We start from the raw sequence: 16491 nt of genomic DNA, 5'->3' as shown, positions 1-16491 counted from the left end.
TGTGTAGTGTATCTTCTTAAGGACAGTACATCCTACGGCACAGTATCACTGTACGGGAGCATCGTCTACGAGGAAGAGCGCCGCCTACTGTTCCACCAGCGGCACTTGCAGCAGCAAACTTGTTTTCCTTAAATGCTTCTGATCCCAGAACTGACCAGGCTCAGTCCTGCTCAGCCGAGATCTGGCTGTGAGATGGTAATACTGCTGCAGTCTCAGTTTAATCTCAGACAAACATCACATTAATTCTCTGGAGAAACACAGGGACTCCTAGGACTCTTTGAGTTTGATTTTAAGGTGTTTGCAGAATCCCTAAACCCAGAGAAGCACAATTTAAGTGCTCCGTGTTTCCTTCTTGTCCTATTTTTACAGTGCTCTGTGACCCAGGCGTCTCCTTCCTTGCCCAGGATTAGTTCCTCATGCATACCCAGGGGGCGCTCTAAAAAAGACCCCTGCCACTTTGCCGCTGCCGCTGACGTCACGGCGCTCGTCTTGCCGTGTCGCTCTCGTTGTGTCCTGTGTCAAAGGGGAAAGGTCGAGAGGTTAGACACAGTCAGTGCCGACAGAAACTGCACAGGAAGAAAATTGCTCGGTTGGATTACCCGAAAAACCCGGTTATTTGAGTTTTCGTGTGCCTCGCGTGTGAGCAATGAATATTGTTTAGACGAGTTGCGGGCAGAGATTCCGGTGGGGATCCAGGATCTGAAACTCATGTAAGTAAGGTGAGAAAGCAACAGACAGCCCTCGCTGGGGCAGCTGGTTGCCTCTTGATTTATAGACATTTGCTCTGTTTTTCCAATAAAATGGTCCTGCTTTCAACGTGTTAAAGCAAAGGCGCCGTGTAGGAAATTGTTTGCCGAAATTCATTTTGTTTTTATTTGGTATCGTACCTGACTTCCTTTCCGTTGTCAAGAAAGTTGAATATTGACATAGATTTAATTAATTTTCTCGCGGTAGTCTTTCAACATTTTTACGCTTCGTGTGGTTTATTATGATCACGTCAGACTCGTTAATCCAAAGTGACGCGCCTCTGCACAGCTGGATATCTGACAGATGTACCGTGCCGAAGGTAACTGAGCCCCACCCGGTATCTGAACCACAGTTTCCCAGTTATAGTCCATAGCGCTCACCCCGTATTCCGGCTCTCGGAACCACGGAAGATTCACCTGCGTGATGTCATCTGATGACTCTTATCTACAAGACAAGTCTTCCTTTCTCCACGGTCATAAGATTGCCGACATTTATATGACAGATCCAGCATGGTTGAATTGTAACCCTCCCCCCCCCAGTTTAGTTCCAGGTGTCAAACAGTTACGCACTTTGTAAGGAGTGATGTAATCAGCCGTAATTTCTAAAGAAGGGTCGTAGTTTATCTTGTAGTTTTTAGCCATTTCAGTGTAGTCCTCTGCCTTCACTGTTACCGTGACCGGGGTGTCGCTGCGTGTTTGAATGGGCACAGCTGACTCATAAGCAACGACTTAACACACTGTGTTTCCCAGACGGAGAACTCTGTAACAGCAGAGATGCTCTTCCACTCCTTCTGTAGTAAATCTTGGTTCAGCAGACCTTAGCGACCACGTATTTGCTGGCGACCCAACAGCACTTCTGAACATCTGGCTTAAAGTAGTGTTTACAATGTATTGCTGTGCAGGGACGCGCTTAAATACCTTACTTTGTAGAAGCATTTGAACAATTGGATAACATGCAGAAAACATCTGGATACCACAGCGGATGATCCTGTATAGGGTGTCTGAGTAAACAGGGAAATGTTGACATCTCTGGTTGCACTTTTTCCAGTCCAGCAGTGTTTTGATGGTATTACTGGTCTGGGGAAGTAACATGAATAAAAATGCACACTATAATAATAATTAATAAAAACTTTATTTTATATAGCGCCTTTAAAGGTGGCTTCTTTACAGAACGACAAACAACAAAACAAATACACAAGATATGCGCACAATGAGAATACACAGTGAGAGGAGACAGTAGATGGGGGTACTGAACACAGCAGGAGCAGAGGGGTAAAGAACAGTTAAATAAAGGCTCTTATATAGAAGAAGGTTTTGAGTCTGGATTTGAAGGAGTTTAGAGAAGGTGACTCTCTGATATCCTTGGGCAGAGAGTTCCAGAGCTTAGGGGCATAATAGGAGAAGCCCTGTCACCCACAGAGTGTAGACGGGCTTGGGGGACAGACAGGAGACCAGAATTAGAAGAGCGAAGGTTGCGAGGTGGGGAGTAGGGCGATAGTAACTCAGACAGGTACTGAGGTGCCAAGCCATGCAGAGCCTTATAGGTGAGCATGAGGATTTTAAAGTTGACGCAAAATGTAACAGGAAGCCAGTCCAAGGACTCCAGGACAGGAGTAATGTGATCACTTGCATTAGACCTGGTCAGGATTGTGGCTGCCGAATTTTGGATGTACTGGGGTTTGTTCAATGTGGATTTAGAAACCCCAGAGAGTAGAGCGCTACAGTAGTGTAACACTAATGCCTTTTCATTCTCCCGAAGGCCCACGTAGCTGCTGGTCTTCATTCCAGCTGACCTGCATGACCTCATTGACACCTTATTTGAAATAACAGGTGGCTTTGTGGGGATATTTGCATTTTTTTTTTCAATTGAGGATTTTGAGTTGTGTTTAAGTTATGAATGCAAGAGTACAAAAGACAACTTCCAACATCCTTAAGAGCCGAGCACAGTCCAGCAGGTCAGTTCGATCTAATTATGAGCAGCAATAGTCTGTTGGGGCCTCTCTCACGCTCAACGGGCCTGTGTTCTGCTCAGGTGGGATATATGAAGGTAGAAGAGGAGGACTCCCCCGAAGATGAGGCGACTGAACCGGAAGAAAGCCCTCAACCTGGTCAAGGAGCTGGACGCTTTTCCGAAGGTTCCCGAAAGCTACGTGGAGACGACGGCCAGTGGAGGCACAGGTGCTGTGTTCACTCCTGCAGACAGACCCACCAAGTGAGACACTTGGTGCAGGTGGTGAAGAGCAGCTGCTGTACCAAGCCTGACCAGTCCCTGGAGAGCCAGCCACCCTTACAACTTGTGTATTGTGATCACTGGAGTGGGTTCATTGGTTCAGAAGTCAGGAATGGGGAAGTACTACAGTTCTGCAGTTTTATGTGATTTTAATTTACATGTTTTTTAAGTTTAATGCACCTTAGGAATGCATGCCACTTCTTAATTGAAGACACTGTTAGTTCTCTATTTAATGCACTTGGGCACAGCTGGCAATGGAAAGCTTGAAGTCTTAGGGCCACACACATGGCTTGTACCCAGCTGTGCACCAGTGAGACACACAGGTGGCGGGACAGCCTCTTCCCAGGTACAAGCCATCTCCCCATGCACACCACTGAAGCTTCATTACAAAACCAAATCGCAATGTTAATTATGAGATGAGAAAACAGATGCTGTTTAAAAGGTACACTAAGGGCCCTGTTCACCTGGCACCACTAACAACAGGCTTCCTTTTGCATGTCGCATGAAATTGCTCATAAATATTTAACAATAACTTAGTGCTACTACAGAAATATGTTGTATGAATAAAAGTGTATTATTTTTTATCTTGTAGTTCAGACAGATTGGGAGTGGATGCATTTTTAAGGAAATTAGTTCCTTTAAAAAAGAAGTTCTGGTTTTAATTAATGCAGAGGCTTCTGGGAACACCTCTGCAGCATAAATCGGGAACTTCCTGCATTTTTATTTCAGATGATCTCTGACCGCACTTCATTGAACATATTATGCTTCAGGGAAAATGTTCGTTTGATAAATGTTTAGAAATTGCTATTTTAAGGGTCGCCCCCAGAATTGGCTGGATTGTGGCTCTCCAGGATCAGGGACGGTCACCCCTTCTCTTTCTGTAGGCTGTTGTGTTTCTATAATCCATTCTTGTTTGAAACATTTGAACTTGATTGCTAATTTACACCTTTCAACAGTGTTACTGAAACTGAACTTGCTGTGAGTTGAGCTCTTTATCTCTGGGCTGTTCTGTTCATAAAGTCTTTTATGAAAAATTACCACATTTGAGTTTTCTCTGCACTGTTACTGTTAAAGCTATCCTGTTTTCATTTCCTTTCCTGATTTGTTGATTGATCAGTTATTTGTTTTATTTTCGTGTTCTCCAGGCACAGCTGGTGTGATGGAAATTGTTAATTCGTTGTCAATTGTGAACGTATTGGATCTTGTAGTTCAATACTTTTAAACCCTACAATTCTCTGTGTTCTGCATCTATAATAAATATTATTCTTGAATGAGTTTAGCAACTAAAGGAGATGGATGAGCAAGACTGGTTTGAGGAATAAGTGGCTTCGGCACTCACTCCTTTCTCTCCCTCTCCAGTGTCTCTGCTAGCCTTTACAGCCATGGCTTTGCTGGCCTTCATGGAGTTCTTTGTGTATCGGGATACCTGGATGAAATACGAGTATGAAGTTGACAAGGACTTTTCTAGGTATGTTTTGTTACTGTTTTCTTTTCATTTTGCAATAAAGCTGTATTGCCCCAGCTGCAGTAATATTTACGTTGATCGCAGAGTGTTCTTTTCTGGTCCTATTTTCTTCCTCCGTGCTCATAATGAGATGCCTTTTACAATTTAAGGACTGTACGTCTGCCTTCTTTAGGTACTGTAAGTACAATGATGAAGTGAACAAATGAATTATTGCACAGACTTGTTTACTGTTGTGGTTCCCTCCTCTGTTTCAGAATGGAGACAAAACTGCGCTTCTTTCAGGAGCACTGGGACACTGCTGATATGCAGTATTGTTGATCTAAATTGTTCAGGGATCTGCTTTCCTGCAGCCCTTACTTTATGTAAATAGTATACCAGCATAGTAGCAGCTAAATGCCCTGATTTTCTGTGTACAAGACTGCTTCACCTACAACATGCTTTACTGGACTCCCAGCTATGTTTTTGTATGTCTTTTTGTTTTAGTTTGACTATTTTCATAATGAACACAGTGTAGTGTAAGTCTTACCCCTCTTTTAGTTTTATGGCTCCTGTGGTGACAGGCTTGTTCAGGAATCTGGTTCACTGTTGTGAACTTACAAACAGCGTAGGAAACCTCATTGTGACAAGTCTGTGATTGCACTGTGTGCTCTGCACCTCTGGCTCTGTAGCATGGCTTTACAGAACTTCCATCACATACTGTGTGAGGGCAAGATCACTCACAAGGGCTCCTGACAGAATACAGAATGCCCCTTCAGGCAGTTTTCCAACATCAAGCCTAATGTAGTTAGGCACACTGAGATGTACTGAGACACAAATTCAAATTATGCAGCTGATGGGTCTTTTAAATGCTGCTGCTGACTGGAGGTCCAGACTGTTGTCGTGAAGCGTATGCAGTACAGTATACAATACAAAGGTATTTTGTAAGCTGGTCATAGGTATTTCTAACTATTTTGTTTAGGTTAGGTGAAAATGAAATGGTGTCATAATGTCTACAGTTCAGCCTGCCTGTGTAATACTGACCCAAAGGCAAAGGAGCATTGATATGTTAGAGGGCGCAGGTTATACTCTGGAGTTTGGCATGTTGTTGTTGTTTTTTTCAATAAAACCTTTCTATTGGATCTGATCTGCTTTTTTTTCTCTCTCTCTTACAGTAAATTAAGAATCAATATAGATATTACAGTTGCAATGCGATGCCAGTGTAAGTACTTTTATCCCAGGTATTTGAACTAAGAATGTTTTCTGAAAATGGTTATGCAGCTGTAACAGGTAGTTGTGTACCAACACTTAGTGGGTGGTTTTGTCTCACCCCACATCTAGGGACCCTGGGAAGAATAGCATCAGATGCTTCCCCAGTGTGACTGCTTGTATTGTTCTCAGTATTCTTTAAGACGCCTCTTGTAGCTGAAAGAAGAGACTGGAACGTGACCTGGTTTATGACCTCGTGTGTGTTCTCTTGCAAGAGCTGGCCTTTCGTTTTCTCTCTTGCCTTTCTTAGCAGTTTATGTGCTAGAGGCTCTGGTGCTATGTTATCAGTTATTTTTCAGAGAAAGAAGAGCCCTGTAATTTACCTATCATATTACCTGCAGCAGAAGCTCACTGTCATGTGTTACTCTGCCCCTTGACTTATATCGGACAACCTTAAAAACATGAGATTTGCTTACTGTTCTACTGATCAAGAAGGATGATGTGTGATTAAGCAGATGTTTACTAGGTACTATAGAAAAATGCAGTTTTCCCCATTTCCAGAATATTTTACATGTCAGGCTTTGTTTTTCCACTCTACCAGATGTTGGAGCAGATGTGTTAGACCTAGCAGAAACCATGGTAACCGCATCAGATGGACTGGAGTATGAGCCAGTAAGTAGAACAGGCGTGGCTGGCAAGAATCCTGCCTAGGATCTCCCTAGGGATTCCACTCGTCAGACTGCCTGTCTTTTTGTGCTTTGTGATGAGGTTGATTTTTATGTCACTGAACATCTCACCTGTGCCTGTTGTGTAATTGCAGGTGGTGTTTGAACTGTCTCCCCAACAAAGACTGTGGCAAAGGTACGGCATGCTTCCTTCAATACAGGCAACTTGACAAGTACACTTTCATCGAACAAGCTTGATGAGCCGGATGGCCCCCATTTTCTTCTCTTTTAATCAAAAGTAGTCTTTCACACATCCCCTAATACTGCTTGAGTCTGCCTGTCACTCTGCGTCGACCTGAATGGCTGCTTGCGTAGCCCAGGCACTCGGAACCCCCCTTTTCCTCTGGGTGGATCGAAGCAGTGGTGGCGAAGTGAATCAACAGCAGTGTCTGGTGGGGAGCACGCTCAGCCTCTGGAGCCCGACACAGACTGACACCCTTTTCTTCCTCCTCCTCCTCTTGTTAGTCCAGGGGAGTGAATTATTGCGCAGTCCTACCTGCTCCTGTCCCCCACACTCTGAAGTCTCGCGCTCTGGGGATGCCAGTTATCCAGTCAGTCCGGGTGTGTCCCATCCCACCGGGCTCCTGTCCTCAGGAGGAGTCTGTCTTCCAAAGCCGCCGCCTCTTGCTCCCTCACGCTGTCCTTCTCCTCTGCCCCAGGATGCTCCTCCTCATACAGAACAGGATGAGAGAAGAGCACTCACTTCAGGACGTCCTGTTCAAGAATGTTTTGAAGGGGGCTTCCACAGCCCTGCCTCCTCGGTGAGCACGCTCACAGGGTTAACATTTCGTCTGCCTTATCAGCATGCATCGATTAGTCCTGCTTGAGGACAAGGAAGGAATTATAAGGACTTCAAATAGGCCAATGAAAAGGGAGATGAGCAGACCAACCTTGAAAGCTTTTCACTTTAGTGCAAACATTTTCTTCCCCTTTTTGCTTCTAACGTATTTTCTAACGTTGTAAAAACAGTTATTGGTGTTGGTGATATGTGGGCTGCGGTGTGGAGTAGTGGTTAGGGCTGTGAACTTGTGCTTTTACCCACATCCTTCTGGCGGCGATCACGAAACGTGCCCGGTATACAAGTGGGTACTAAAGTTTGTTGCTTTGGTTAAAAATATCAGCCAGATAAATACATTAACAATCATACAATTGCCCTGCATGTTTGAATCTTATCTTTAGGCTGACTTTCAGGTGTCGATTTTAGGCTGGTAGTCTGACAGTATTTAAGCTATTTAAGACAGTATTTAAGATATGGCCAGCAGCCATATCACCCTGCAACTCACCACTGGCAGTCCACTACAGCTCAGCAGGTGTGAGTCTGGTCAGTACCTGGATGGGAGACCTCCTGGGAAAAACTAAGGTTTCCGCTGGAAGAGGTGTTAGTGGGGCCAGCAGGGGGCGCTCACCCTGCGGTCCGTGTGGGTCCTAATGCCCCAGTATAGTGATGGGGACACTATACTGTAAACAGGCGCCATCCTTCGGATGAGACGTAAAACCGAGGTCCTGACTCTATTCAATAAAAATCCCAGGGTGTTTCTCGAAAAGAGTAGGGGTGTAACCCTGGCATCCTGGCCAAATTTCCCCCTGGCCTTTACCAGTCATGGCCTCCTAATAGTCCCCATCTATGAATTGGCTTTATCCCTCTGCTCCCCTCCCCACTGAGAGCTGATGTGTGGGGAGTGTACTGGTGCATTATCCAGGTGGATGCAGCACATTGGTGGTGGTAGAGGGGATCCCCATTACCTGTAAAGCGCTTTGAGTGGACTGTCCAGAAAAGCGCTATATAAGTGTAAGCAATTATTATTATTATTATTATTATTATTATAAGCTTTTGTAGAGAAAAGGCACAGCTAACATTTATTGTGTTCCAGGAAATGAGGATTAAAATTAAAAGTAAAAGCTTGGCAAAACCCCCATTTTATCCTATAATTTCCCCAGTCCTGCATTTATTGTAGTTGTAAATGTTGCCTCTCGTATGCAGCTCTTGTTCATAACCTAAATCTTCTTGCCACCTGAGTTAGGGTGTTTGAGAGTACCTGCAGAGGACTTTACAGATATACAGCAGATACTGGAACTGGAAAAGCAGGAACTAGTCTGTCTTGTTTTTTTTTCTGAAAAGGCTGCACGTCCATGACCGTTGTGCTTTAACAATACTGCAGCTGTGTCAGCCATCATGTTCAATAACGAGATGCCTTTCCTTTTCCACAGAGAAGACACTCTTTCACAGCCTCCCAATGGCTGCAGGATACACGGGCACCTTTATGTCAATAAAGTAGCAGGGAACTTTCACATTACAGTGGGCAAGTATGTTATTTTCATTGAAAAAACTTGTGTATACATTTTTAGTTTTCAGCTTAGTTTATGTCCAGTGATATCTGTGATACATGCCATGATTCCAGAAGAAACATGCCACACATAATTAAAAGGGAACTGCAGTCCCAATTACTTTGACCGTTAATTAAATCTCGGTGACAAAATAAATTAATTAATGTTATAGAAACATTTTACAAAATTAAGCACAGAATTGTGCATTTTGTGAAAGTACTATAAGTCCCAGTGTTGTTGCAAACTGGCATTCAAGTTCCCACGAATTGCGACATGAAGCGACTCTTCCTGCTCACCAGTCACTGTAATGATTAATGTGATGTGATGTACTGTACGAGCAAATAAGTACAGGTTGTGCAGCAGAACTCTCACCGCAAAAATGTTCCAACGTGATCTGCATGTAGAGTTAACAACTAAGTAGTATTTGTCGGCAAAACCTTCTTGAAATCGAAAGCAATATTTCTGTAGGATTAAAAGAGCGTTCACAAGCCTGCTTATTTCACCTCACCGAAGGTTTTGTCGCCTCGTTCTGAATCACAGAACATGGCGCTGTTCATACCTGGAAATGTAATCTATTTTCTGATGTAAATTGCAGGTTTTACAAGTTTCTGTCTAGATTTTCCTTTTATTGTGGTTTGGAATGCACTTATCAGTGCTGATGCTTTCTAACCCCGAAATATAAAAATAGCGCTGCAGTTCCTCTTTAATTTATTTTCTAGTGTGAATAGAATAGTACAGAAAACTGTAATGTTCACAACACACTGAAAACTAACACATTACAATGCTGACATTTGAAGCAAACCTAAGCATTGGGGATGTGTTTTATTACTTAAAATATGTATGCTTGATTGTAGCTTTGTAATTCTAAGTGTGGATGTCTAATACAATACTAATGAGCTATTTTAAAGGCAATATTCTCTTTTTGCTCTTGGTGAATCAGGTCTGTAATCAATGAGGAAATGAGTGAATTTGTTGAGAGTGTGATCGAGGTCCGAGGCACGAGCTGTGTGTCCGAGTGTGTCGGAGCTCCCTGCGGTTGTTTCTGCTATAAGAAGTCTTTGCTGCTGTTTCCCACAGGGCTATTCCTCACCCACGGGGCCACGCTCATCTAGCAGCTCTTGTGAGCCACGAGAGTAAGTACCGTTCGGCTCGCCATATTTGCATCTAATGAATCCTACTTTTCCCTGATCAACCCACGCCTACACACGGCAGCCCTGTGGCTGAAGTGTATCGTAAGGAAACATAGGTTATCATGTATTTGAACACATTTGCATGAAAGTTGTTTTTGTTGCCGGTTTCCACTGAGGAAGAATATATCTGTTTAAAAAAGTTTTTTTTTTATTTCATTGATGTGTACCTCACCAGATATCCAAAGCAATTTATATATTTATATAAGGCATTTTACTGGAGCAGTCAGAGTGGAGCGCTGTGTTTAAGGTACAACACCAGGACCTAGGAACTGCACCCATAGGCTTCCAGAGGTTAAACTACTACTGATAAGGTAGTCGTTGCTGCTAAAAACTGCAGAGATTACCCATAACTGAGTCACAGAAAACGACAAATCTGATTTTTAGAAGCGCAACCCATTGCTTAGTTATTTCAAGTAGGGAGCTGCGTCAGCAGGCGTCAGGCTGCAAAGGAACAAGTAAAGGTTTATTCCCTGCTGAAAATAGAAGAAAGAAAACACAATCCAAAGAACCACTTCTCTCACTCGGAGAAGGCTCTACAAGCTTTCAGCATGGAATAAACCTTTACTTGTTCCATTGCTTAATTGTTTCATGTGAATGTTATTTCAGTACCTGTTTGTGAAGACCCAGTACAGTGATGAGCCAGTAGCAGAGTGCAGGAGAGGCTTGATCTTGGGCAGAGACCATTTACAGTTACTGGCCTCATGAGGGAGCTTTCGCTCTGCTGAGAAGGTCTTTTCTTCCACTTAAAATGTATTTCTCAAAGCGTTTTTGTGGAAAATACTCAAGTAGCCCAAAAACACAACAGATCACCTTGACATGAAGAAGCAAAATAAGCCATTATTTAAACAAATCTGACCAGGAAAAATAATTAGATGCATTCAACCGTCATACATACAGTAGCTAGGCTTATAGTGGTGGCTGCTGTCTCCTGTCAGGACTGGCTGAGGAAACTGTCCCAGATACAGTACCTGGGTGGGACACGAAAGAGGCTTTCCCAGACCTTTCCAAGAAGAGTCCCCAGAGAGCTGATATTATTCCTTGTGCTTGCGTGATATTAGGGGAAATCTCTGAGTCCTCGAGTTGAGTTGTCGATTGAATTCAGTTGATACACTTTGTTCTAGAAGACGGAACTCTTGCTGCTCAGAGGAAGCTGTTGAGGTTAATGTGGTTTTCTTGTTGTTATTGTTGACGTGAGTTTGTTCTTGCATTACAGCCTACAACTTCTCACATCGAATAGACCATTTGTCTTTTGGAGAGGAAATTCCAGGAATCATTAATCCCTTGGATGGAACAGAAAAAATTTGTTCTGACCGTAAGATGAAGTTATTATGTAAAAGCAAAAACCAGTAGATTAATGTTTGTCTTAATCTGTCTCGTTCATGCTGGAAGGGGGAAATAATTGTCTCTTTGTTGATTTGCCAAGAAGTAGTTCTTTGAATTTTAACTGAAAAACTGAAGTGAAATATTTTTATTTTTTTAAATATCCATAAGTGAGCAATCCTACTGATGTAGAAAAGCAGATTTAGATTTTCACGAAAGCCTCTTTAATCTTCCATTCGTCCGTCATCATTGTCAAGTTTATTTGAAGACAATCCAGCAGGGCCTGCTGGAGGCTGTGGCCTGTTTTTAGTATTTGGGGAAAAAAAATCTGTATCAAATATATTTTGATTTGGCAGAGAGAGTGCTGAGTAAAGAGAGGGGGGCGGTCGCAGTGTTTATCTCTGCTCTGAGATAGTTTTTTCTCCTTGGTGCTAAGTGCTTCTGTAGGTCTGTGGCTGCAGCCACGAGTTGTGTTTTACCATCCAAACACTTTCAACAATGGTTGATCTTCTGTAGTTACTTTAAACTGGTTTTATTAATTTGCTTTCTCTCCATCTGTGTGCATATACAGTATATCCATGTATATATTGTATCGAACATCTCAGATCATGTATATCAGGGAAAGATCTATTAGATACAACATATATCTCTCCTATGCTCAGCACTCAGCAGGCTGTTTTCCTTGTATTTTTGCGACACTGTGTTGTTTAAACCAGCGCTGATTCTGTGCTGTTGTTTCAGACAACCAGATGTTCCAGTATTTCATCACAATAGTGCCAACGAAGCTCAAGACATACAAGATCTCCGCCGACACTCATCAGTACTCGGTCACCGAGAGGGTACGTCCAAGGAGCAGCGATCTGCCTCGTACAGTGCAGCCCCTCTGGCTTCCGTGTGCCGAATGACGAGAGCCAAAGTCTGTGTGTTCTTTGTTCACTCAGCCTCCCACCACAAGTCATGAGGACCCACATGGAGCTTTGATAACTTTCAGTAACATATATATATAGAAAAAGTAAGAAAATCTGAAAGGGGCAAACACCTTTTCACTGAACAGTGTAATGTGACATACTAGGGAAAATTACCAGCTTTGCTCATCTTTGTTTGAATTCATTTTTGCATCGGTACAAAAATGTGGTTTGCTGTGCCGACAGTTGGTTTTAGCGAGCTCGCAATAAACCATCAGTAAACCTTTCAAAAAAGGATATTGTGATGAAAGGATGTATTACATGAATTGCGATTCACATCGAGTTAGGAGCTGCTGAAACAATATAGGAGTATCATGGCGTTTAATTAATTGGTCCCAGCTGGGTCTTGAAGCTTGTTCCAGACCAGACCCAGACTTGGAAGCTCTGGTTTTGGCCAGCTGGTTCCAGTCCCCCACAACCCTCTGTGTAAAGGAGTGCCTCCCGTTCTCGGTTTGAAGCCCAGGCTGCAGCAGGAGCGTGATCAGGCGGATCGTTTCCAGCTGTGCTTGAGTTGCGCCTTCTGCTGGCTCCAGCTGTTCCCAGCTGTTCCGGCCAGGGAAGGCGATGGAGCTCTGCTCCCCAAGCCAGCTGGAAAGCGTGTGTGTCTGGGTTTTCTTTTTAACGTTTCGGCCTGTTAATGACGGTTTCTTCCAATGAGTGTTCAAAGGCCTCGCTTGCTTTTAATCCTGGTCTTGCTCCTGCAGGAGCGGGTGATAAACCATGCCTTGGGCAGCCACGGAGTTTCAGGGATCTTCATGAAGTACGACATCAGCTCCCTGATGGTGACGGTGACGGAGCAGCACATGCCTCTCTGGCAGTTCCTCATCCGCCTGTGTGGCATCGTCGGGGGGATCTTCTCCACCACAGGTGAGCTCTTCCATGACAGAAGATACGTGGGGGGGGGGGGGGCGGGGCACAGTGGTGCGGTAGCTGGCATTGCTGTGTCGCAGCTCTGGGGTCCTGGGTTCAGTCCTGGACCTGGGGCGCTGTCTGTGTGGAGTTTGCGTGTTCTCCCTGTGAGACATGCCGATTGCTCTGTTGGCTTCTGGGGAAATCGGCCCTGGTGGGAGTGAGATCTGTGTGTTTACTGCGATGGATTGGCGTCCCGTCCAGGGAGCACCCTGCATTGCGCCTATGGCTTGCTGGGATGCTTGCCCTGAGACCCTGTTCTGGATGAAGCACTTAGAGACTGGATGGATGTAAGATACACTGGAGGTGAAGATCGGGAATTGTCACACTCACATTTGTGTTCTATACCCTCCCAATTTGGAATCAAAACTTCCTTGCTCGTGTCTGCCCACTTCTGCAGAACTTCTGTATTGAAACTTTTTAATACGTGAATCGTGATGGTCATCGAGTTAGGAGCTGCGGAATCAATATGGGAATACCATGGCGTTACATTAATTGGTCCCAGCTGGTTTTTGAAGCTTGTTCCAGACCAGAACCACCACCAGCCCGGGGGTGACAGACCTGCAGCGCAGCTCGGACCGCACGACGGGAGGGCGCAGCTGTTGCTGAGCATGCTGCAGGAGGTCGCGCAGGTGCCTGTCCCCCTTGAGCCTGCACCCTAATGGCCGCTGAGGGAGTCCCGGTCAAGCTCTCTCCCAGAGAACCTTATACTTAGACTTTTTTCATATATTTGTTATCTTTGATCAGACGGCTTGCAATCCTGTTCGCCTTTAGGTGGCTTTTTTTGTGTTCTGCTACTGCAGCGTCTCGTGTTGGGCTTCTCAAAACCCCTTCTGTTTTTAGCCACTGATCTGATTTTGTATTTTCTAGTTTTTTCAACTGATTTTTCTTTTCTCACTTGTACGTCTTTGTTTTTTAGGCATGGTCCATGGACTTGTGGGCTTCTTGGTTGACGTTGTCTGCTGTCGATTTAAGCTGGGTGTTTACAGGCCGAAGGAAGTAAGTTTGATTTCTGAGACTGTTGACAGACACGCTGAAGGATTATTTTAAGAGCAGGAGGTGTCTTCACTGGATGTGGGTTTCTGAGGACGCCTTTTGCACAAGTATCGTGGGGAAGAACCAGATGTCAGCTCTTCTCAAGGCACAGAAATTAAGGATTACACATCCTCATAGGGGTTTGTGGCTAACCCTCTACTATGGTATTAAGTTTATTTAGATTAATTAGGATGAAGTTTAGATAGCAAACTGGACTGCAGCCAGTTTGTAGTGTGGTGCCGTCTCTCTACAAGCTAGTTGGACGAGCCCTTTATAGAGACCGGCTTTTTTATATAGAATGCTTCATATGTATTATGTGTGTATAAATCATTTGATTATTATTGTACTTTGTGGTTTTTCTATGAAATTATACTTCTAAGATCATTTATGAGTCCCCTGAGGAGAATTTCTTGATTTGGCTGGTCAGCAGTCCTGCTGACGGGCTGTACTGTCTGAGTAGCAGTATAAGCTGAGAATCCCACAATGCAAGCAGTTTGTGTCCCCGTGGGAAAAGCACCATGCTGTGACAGAATGAGGAGACTGGTGGGCAAGATTTCTCCAGCAAAACAAACTCATTCTTGTTATTCTCAGGTGTGCCTTAATCTTTTTTAGCAAGACTAGAGGCTTCTCTTGGGTGAGGGTTCATACAGGGTTTATTTGCAGTGTTTCTTTGTGTTTTTGCTGAAATCTGGTGCTCAGATTTAGACTTTCTGCTTTGTTTAGGGCAGTGAGGGGCCCCAGTGCTTGTGATCTGTATGTTATATAAAAGGAGTGTCTTAACGGTGTTCGGTGTCCACTGTTCAGCTCAGTTAATTAAAAATATATTGCCATTCTGATCTGCTTCACCTGAGCTGCATCAGTAGTCTCTGTGTAAAGACACAGCTTGGTTAACACATTTCTGTAGCAGTGTGTCTTGAGTGAAGCTTTATTCAGTTTCCTTCAGGAAAGTGTTAGATGTGCCTTGTTTGTGTAGACCTCTTACCAGAGTAATGTCTGTATGTAAGACAGTGTTGTGCTGTTAAAAAAATAATTTAAATAGCTTATAATTATCATTTAAATAATTTAATTTTATATGACAAAAAAAATCTGTAGTCTCCAAAGTTATCACAGTCTCAGTTCTGGAAAAAGATAAGAAAAAAATATATAAGAAATAGACAAATCAGGAGAAGAGGAGAATTGGTTGAGTGCAAAGGGAGTGTGTGCAGTTAATCTACTCTCTTGTCTGTTGTTACTGTGCTGTAATAAACTTTATTACAGTACAGCAGCACTGCATTTATAATAGCAATAAAAATGAGATGTAAAAGGCATAGAAGAGACACTCTACTAAGAATGAAGAAAATAATTCAATACAGTCTGTGTAAGGTATAAAATCATAGCAGTGATCTCATTTATTTGTACGCCCATGCACACTACCAATTTCTTAAAGGGTTAGCAGTCATATCAAAATATTGCTACAAAACTACTATGGAAATTCTTGTTTTACAAGCCCTTGAATCGTAGCCAGTTTAAACTTCAAGGTACCTAACCCTGGGGAATACAGAGATTTTACTGTTTCCCTGAACAAAACGTCTAATTGCAGACAAAGGAGGATTTATCCTGTGCTATTAAACATGGGGCAAGCTTCTCGTCTCTCTGTTCTCCTTTCTGCTTCCTGGATCATTTGCAGAATCCTAGCTGCTTCTTTCGTCTGAGTGGATATGATCAGCTGGTGTTTCCTGAGGAACAGTTAGTTAGGACAGGTTTATCACAAAAAAAAAAAGAAGTCAGTCTAATAATTAAGTTCTTCTTCAGAACTGCTCACTGACAGTCAATTATTATCGTCAGTGTGATAACTATGAATTATTCCTCTTTTTGCTCCCAGAAGAGATATTCTCTCAACAAGAATGGAGTGCGCTCCATCTAAAAGAAGAGCTTTTCTTGTAGCTTGCTAAAATGTGTCTTCAGAAACTGCCTGAAAAATTTGTTTTGCCTTAATTTTCACGTTTTTCTATGTGAAATTGTTTTTCAATTTCTTCAGGATTGTGGAACCTTCAGAATCTTTGGAAGCAGGTTCTCCATGTGCTCTCATGTGAGCGTGTGGAATATCCATCCTTCCTTGTCTATAAGGCCAGAAACCTGCTGATGAGGGGTTTTGTTCAGTATAACGACTTCATGTTCTCCTGACAAGATAAGTGGAAGCAGTGATTCCTGCAGAACTAGTGAGGCTGTTTGTCTTTCTCCTTTCAGGTGGCTCTCTCCGATGGTCACATGAATAACCACAGCCCCGCTGCGGTGGAAAACAGCACACATTAACAGGGGGCGAGAAACGCCCACTTCTCTGGGACTTCCTCACGATGTTTTTTGATGTAAGAATGCAAATTTTCCGAAGGCGCTGGAGTAAAACCTTTTTAAATCAA

The 16491-nt window shown here is 43.4% G+C and overlaps 1 protein-coding gene across 2 annotated transcripts; it reads left to right on the top strand.

Moving 5' to 3' along the window:
- The first annotated feature begins 507 nt into the window (after positions 1-507).
- Positions 508-16491, top strand: ergic2 (ERGIC and golgi 2). 2 transcript variants are annotated; one of them, XM_015351904.2, is made up of 14 exons: positions 508-719; positions 2779-2924; positions 4336-4444; positions 5593-5639; positions 6228-6298; positions 6447-6487; positions 7011-7112; positions 8560-8655; positions 9754-9809; positions 11080-11178; positions 11928-12025; positions 12856-13018; positions 13980-14059; positions 16322-16491. In XM_015351904.2, exons 2-14 carry the CDS (start codon positions 2819-2821, stop codon positions 16385-16387), a joined length of 1134 nt encoding a protein of 377 aa, XP_015207390.1. In that variant the 5' UTR covers positions 508-719; positions 2779-2818; the 3' UTR covers positions 16388-16491. The 2 variants fall into 2 exon arrangements, with proteins under 2 accessions (XP_015207390.1, XP_006633119.1); XM_006633056.3 differs by having other exon boundaries at positions 509-710.

This window comes from Lepisosteus oculatus, chromosome 7 (assembly GCF_040954835.1).
Source record: "Lepisosteus oculatus isolate fLepOcu1 chromosome 7, fLepOcu1.hap2, whole genome shotgun sequence".
NCBI lineage: Eukaryota > Metazoa > Chordata > Actinopteri > Semionotiformes > Lepisosteidae > Lepisosteus > Lepisosteus oculatus.
This window is presented reverse-complemented; position numbering and strand designations above follow the sequence as displayed.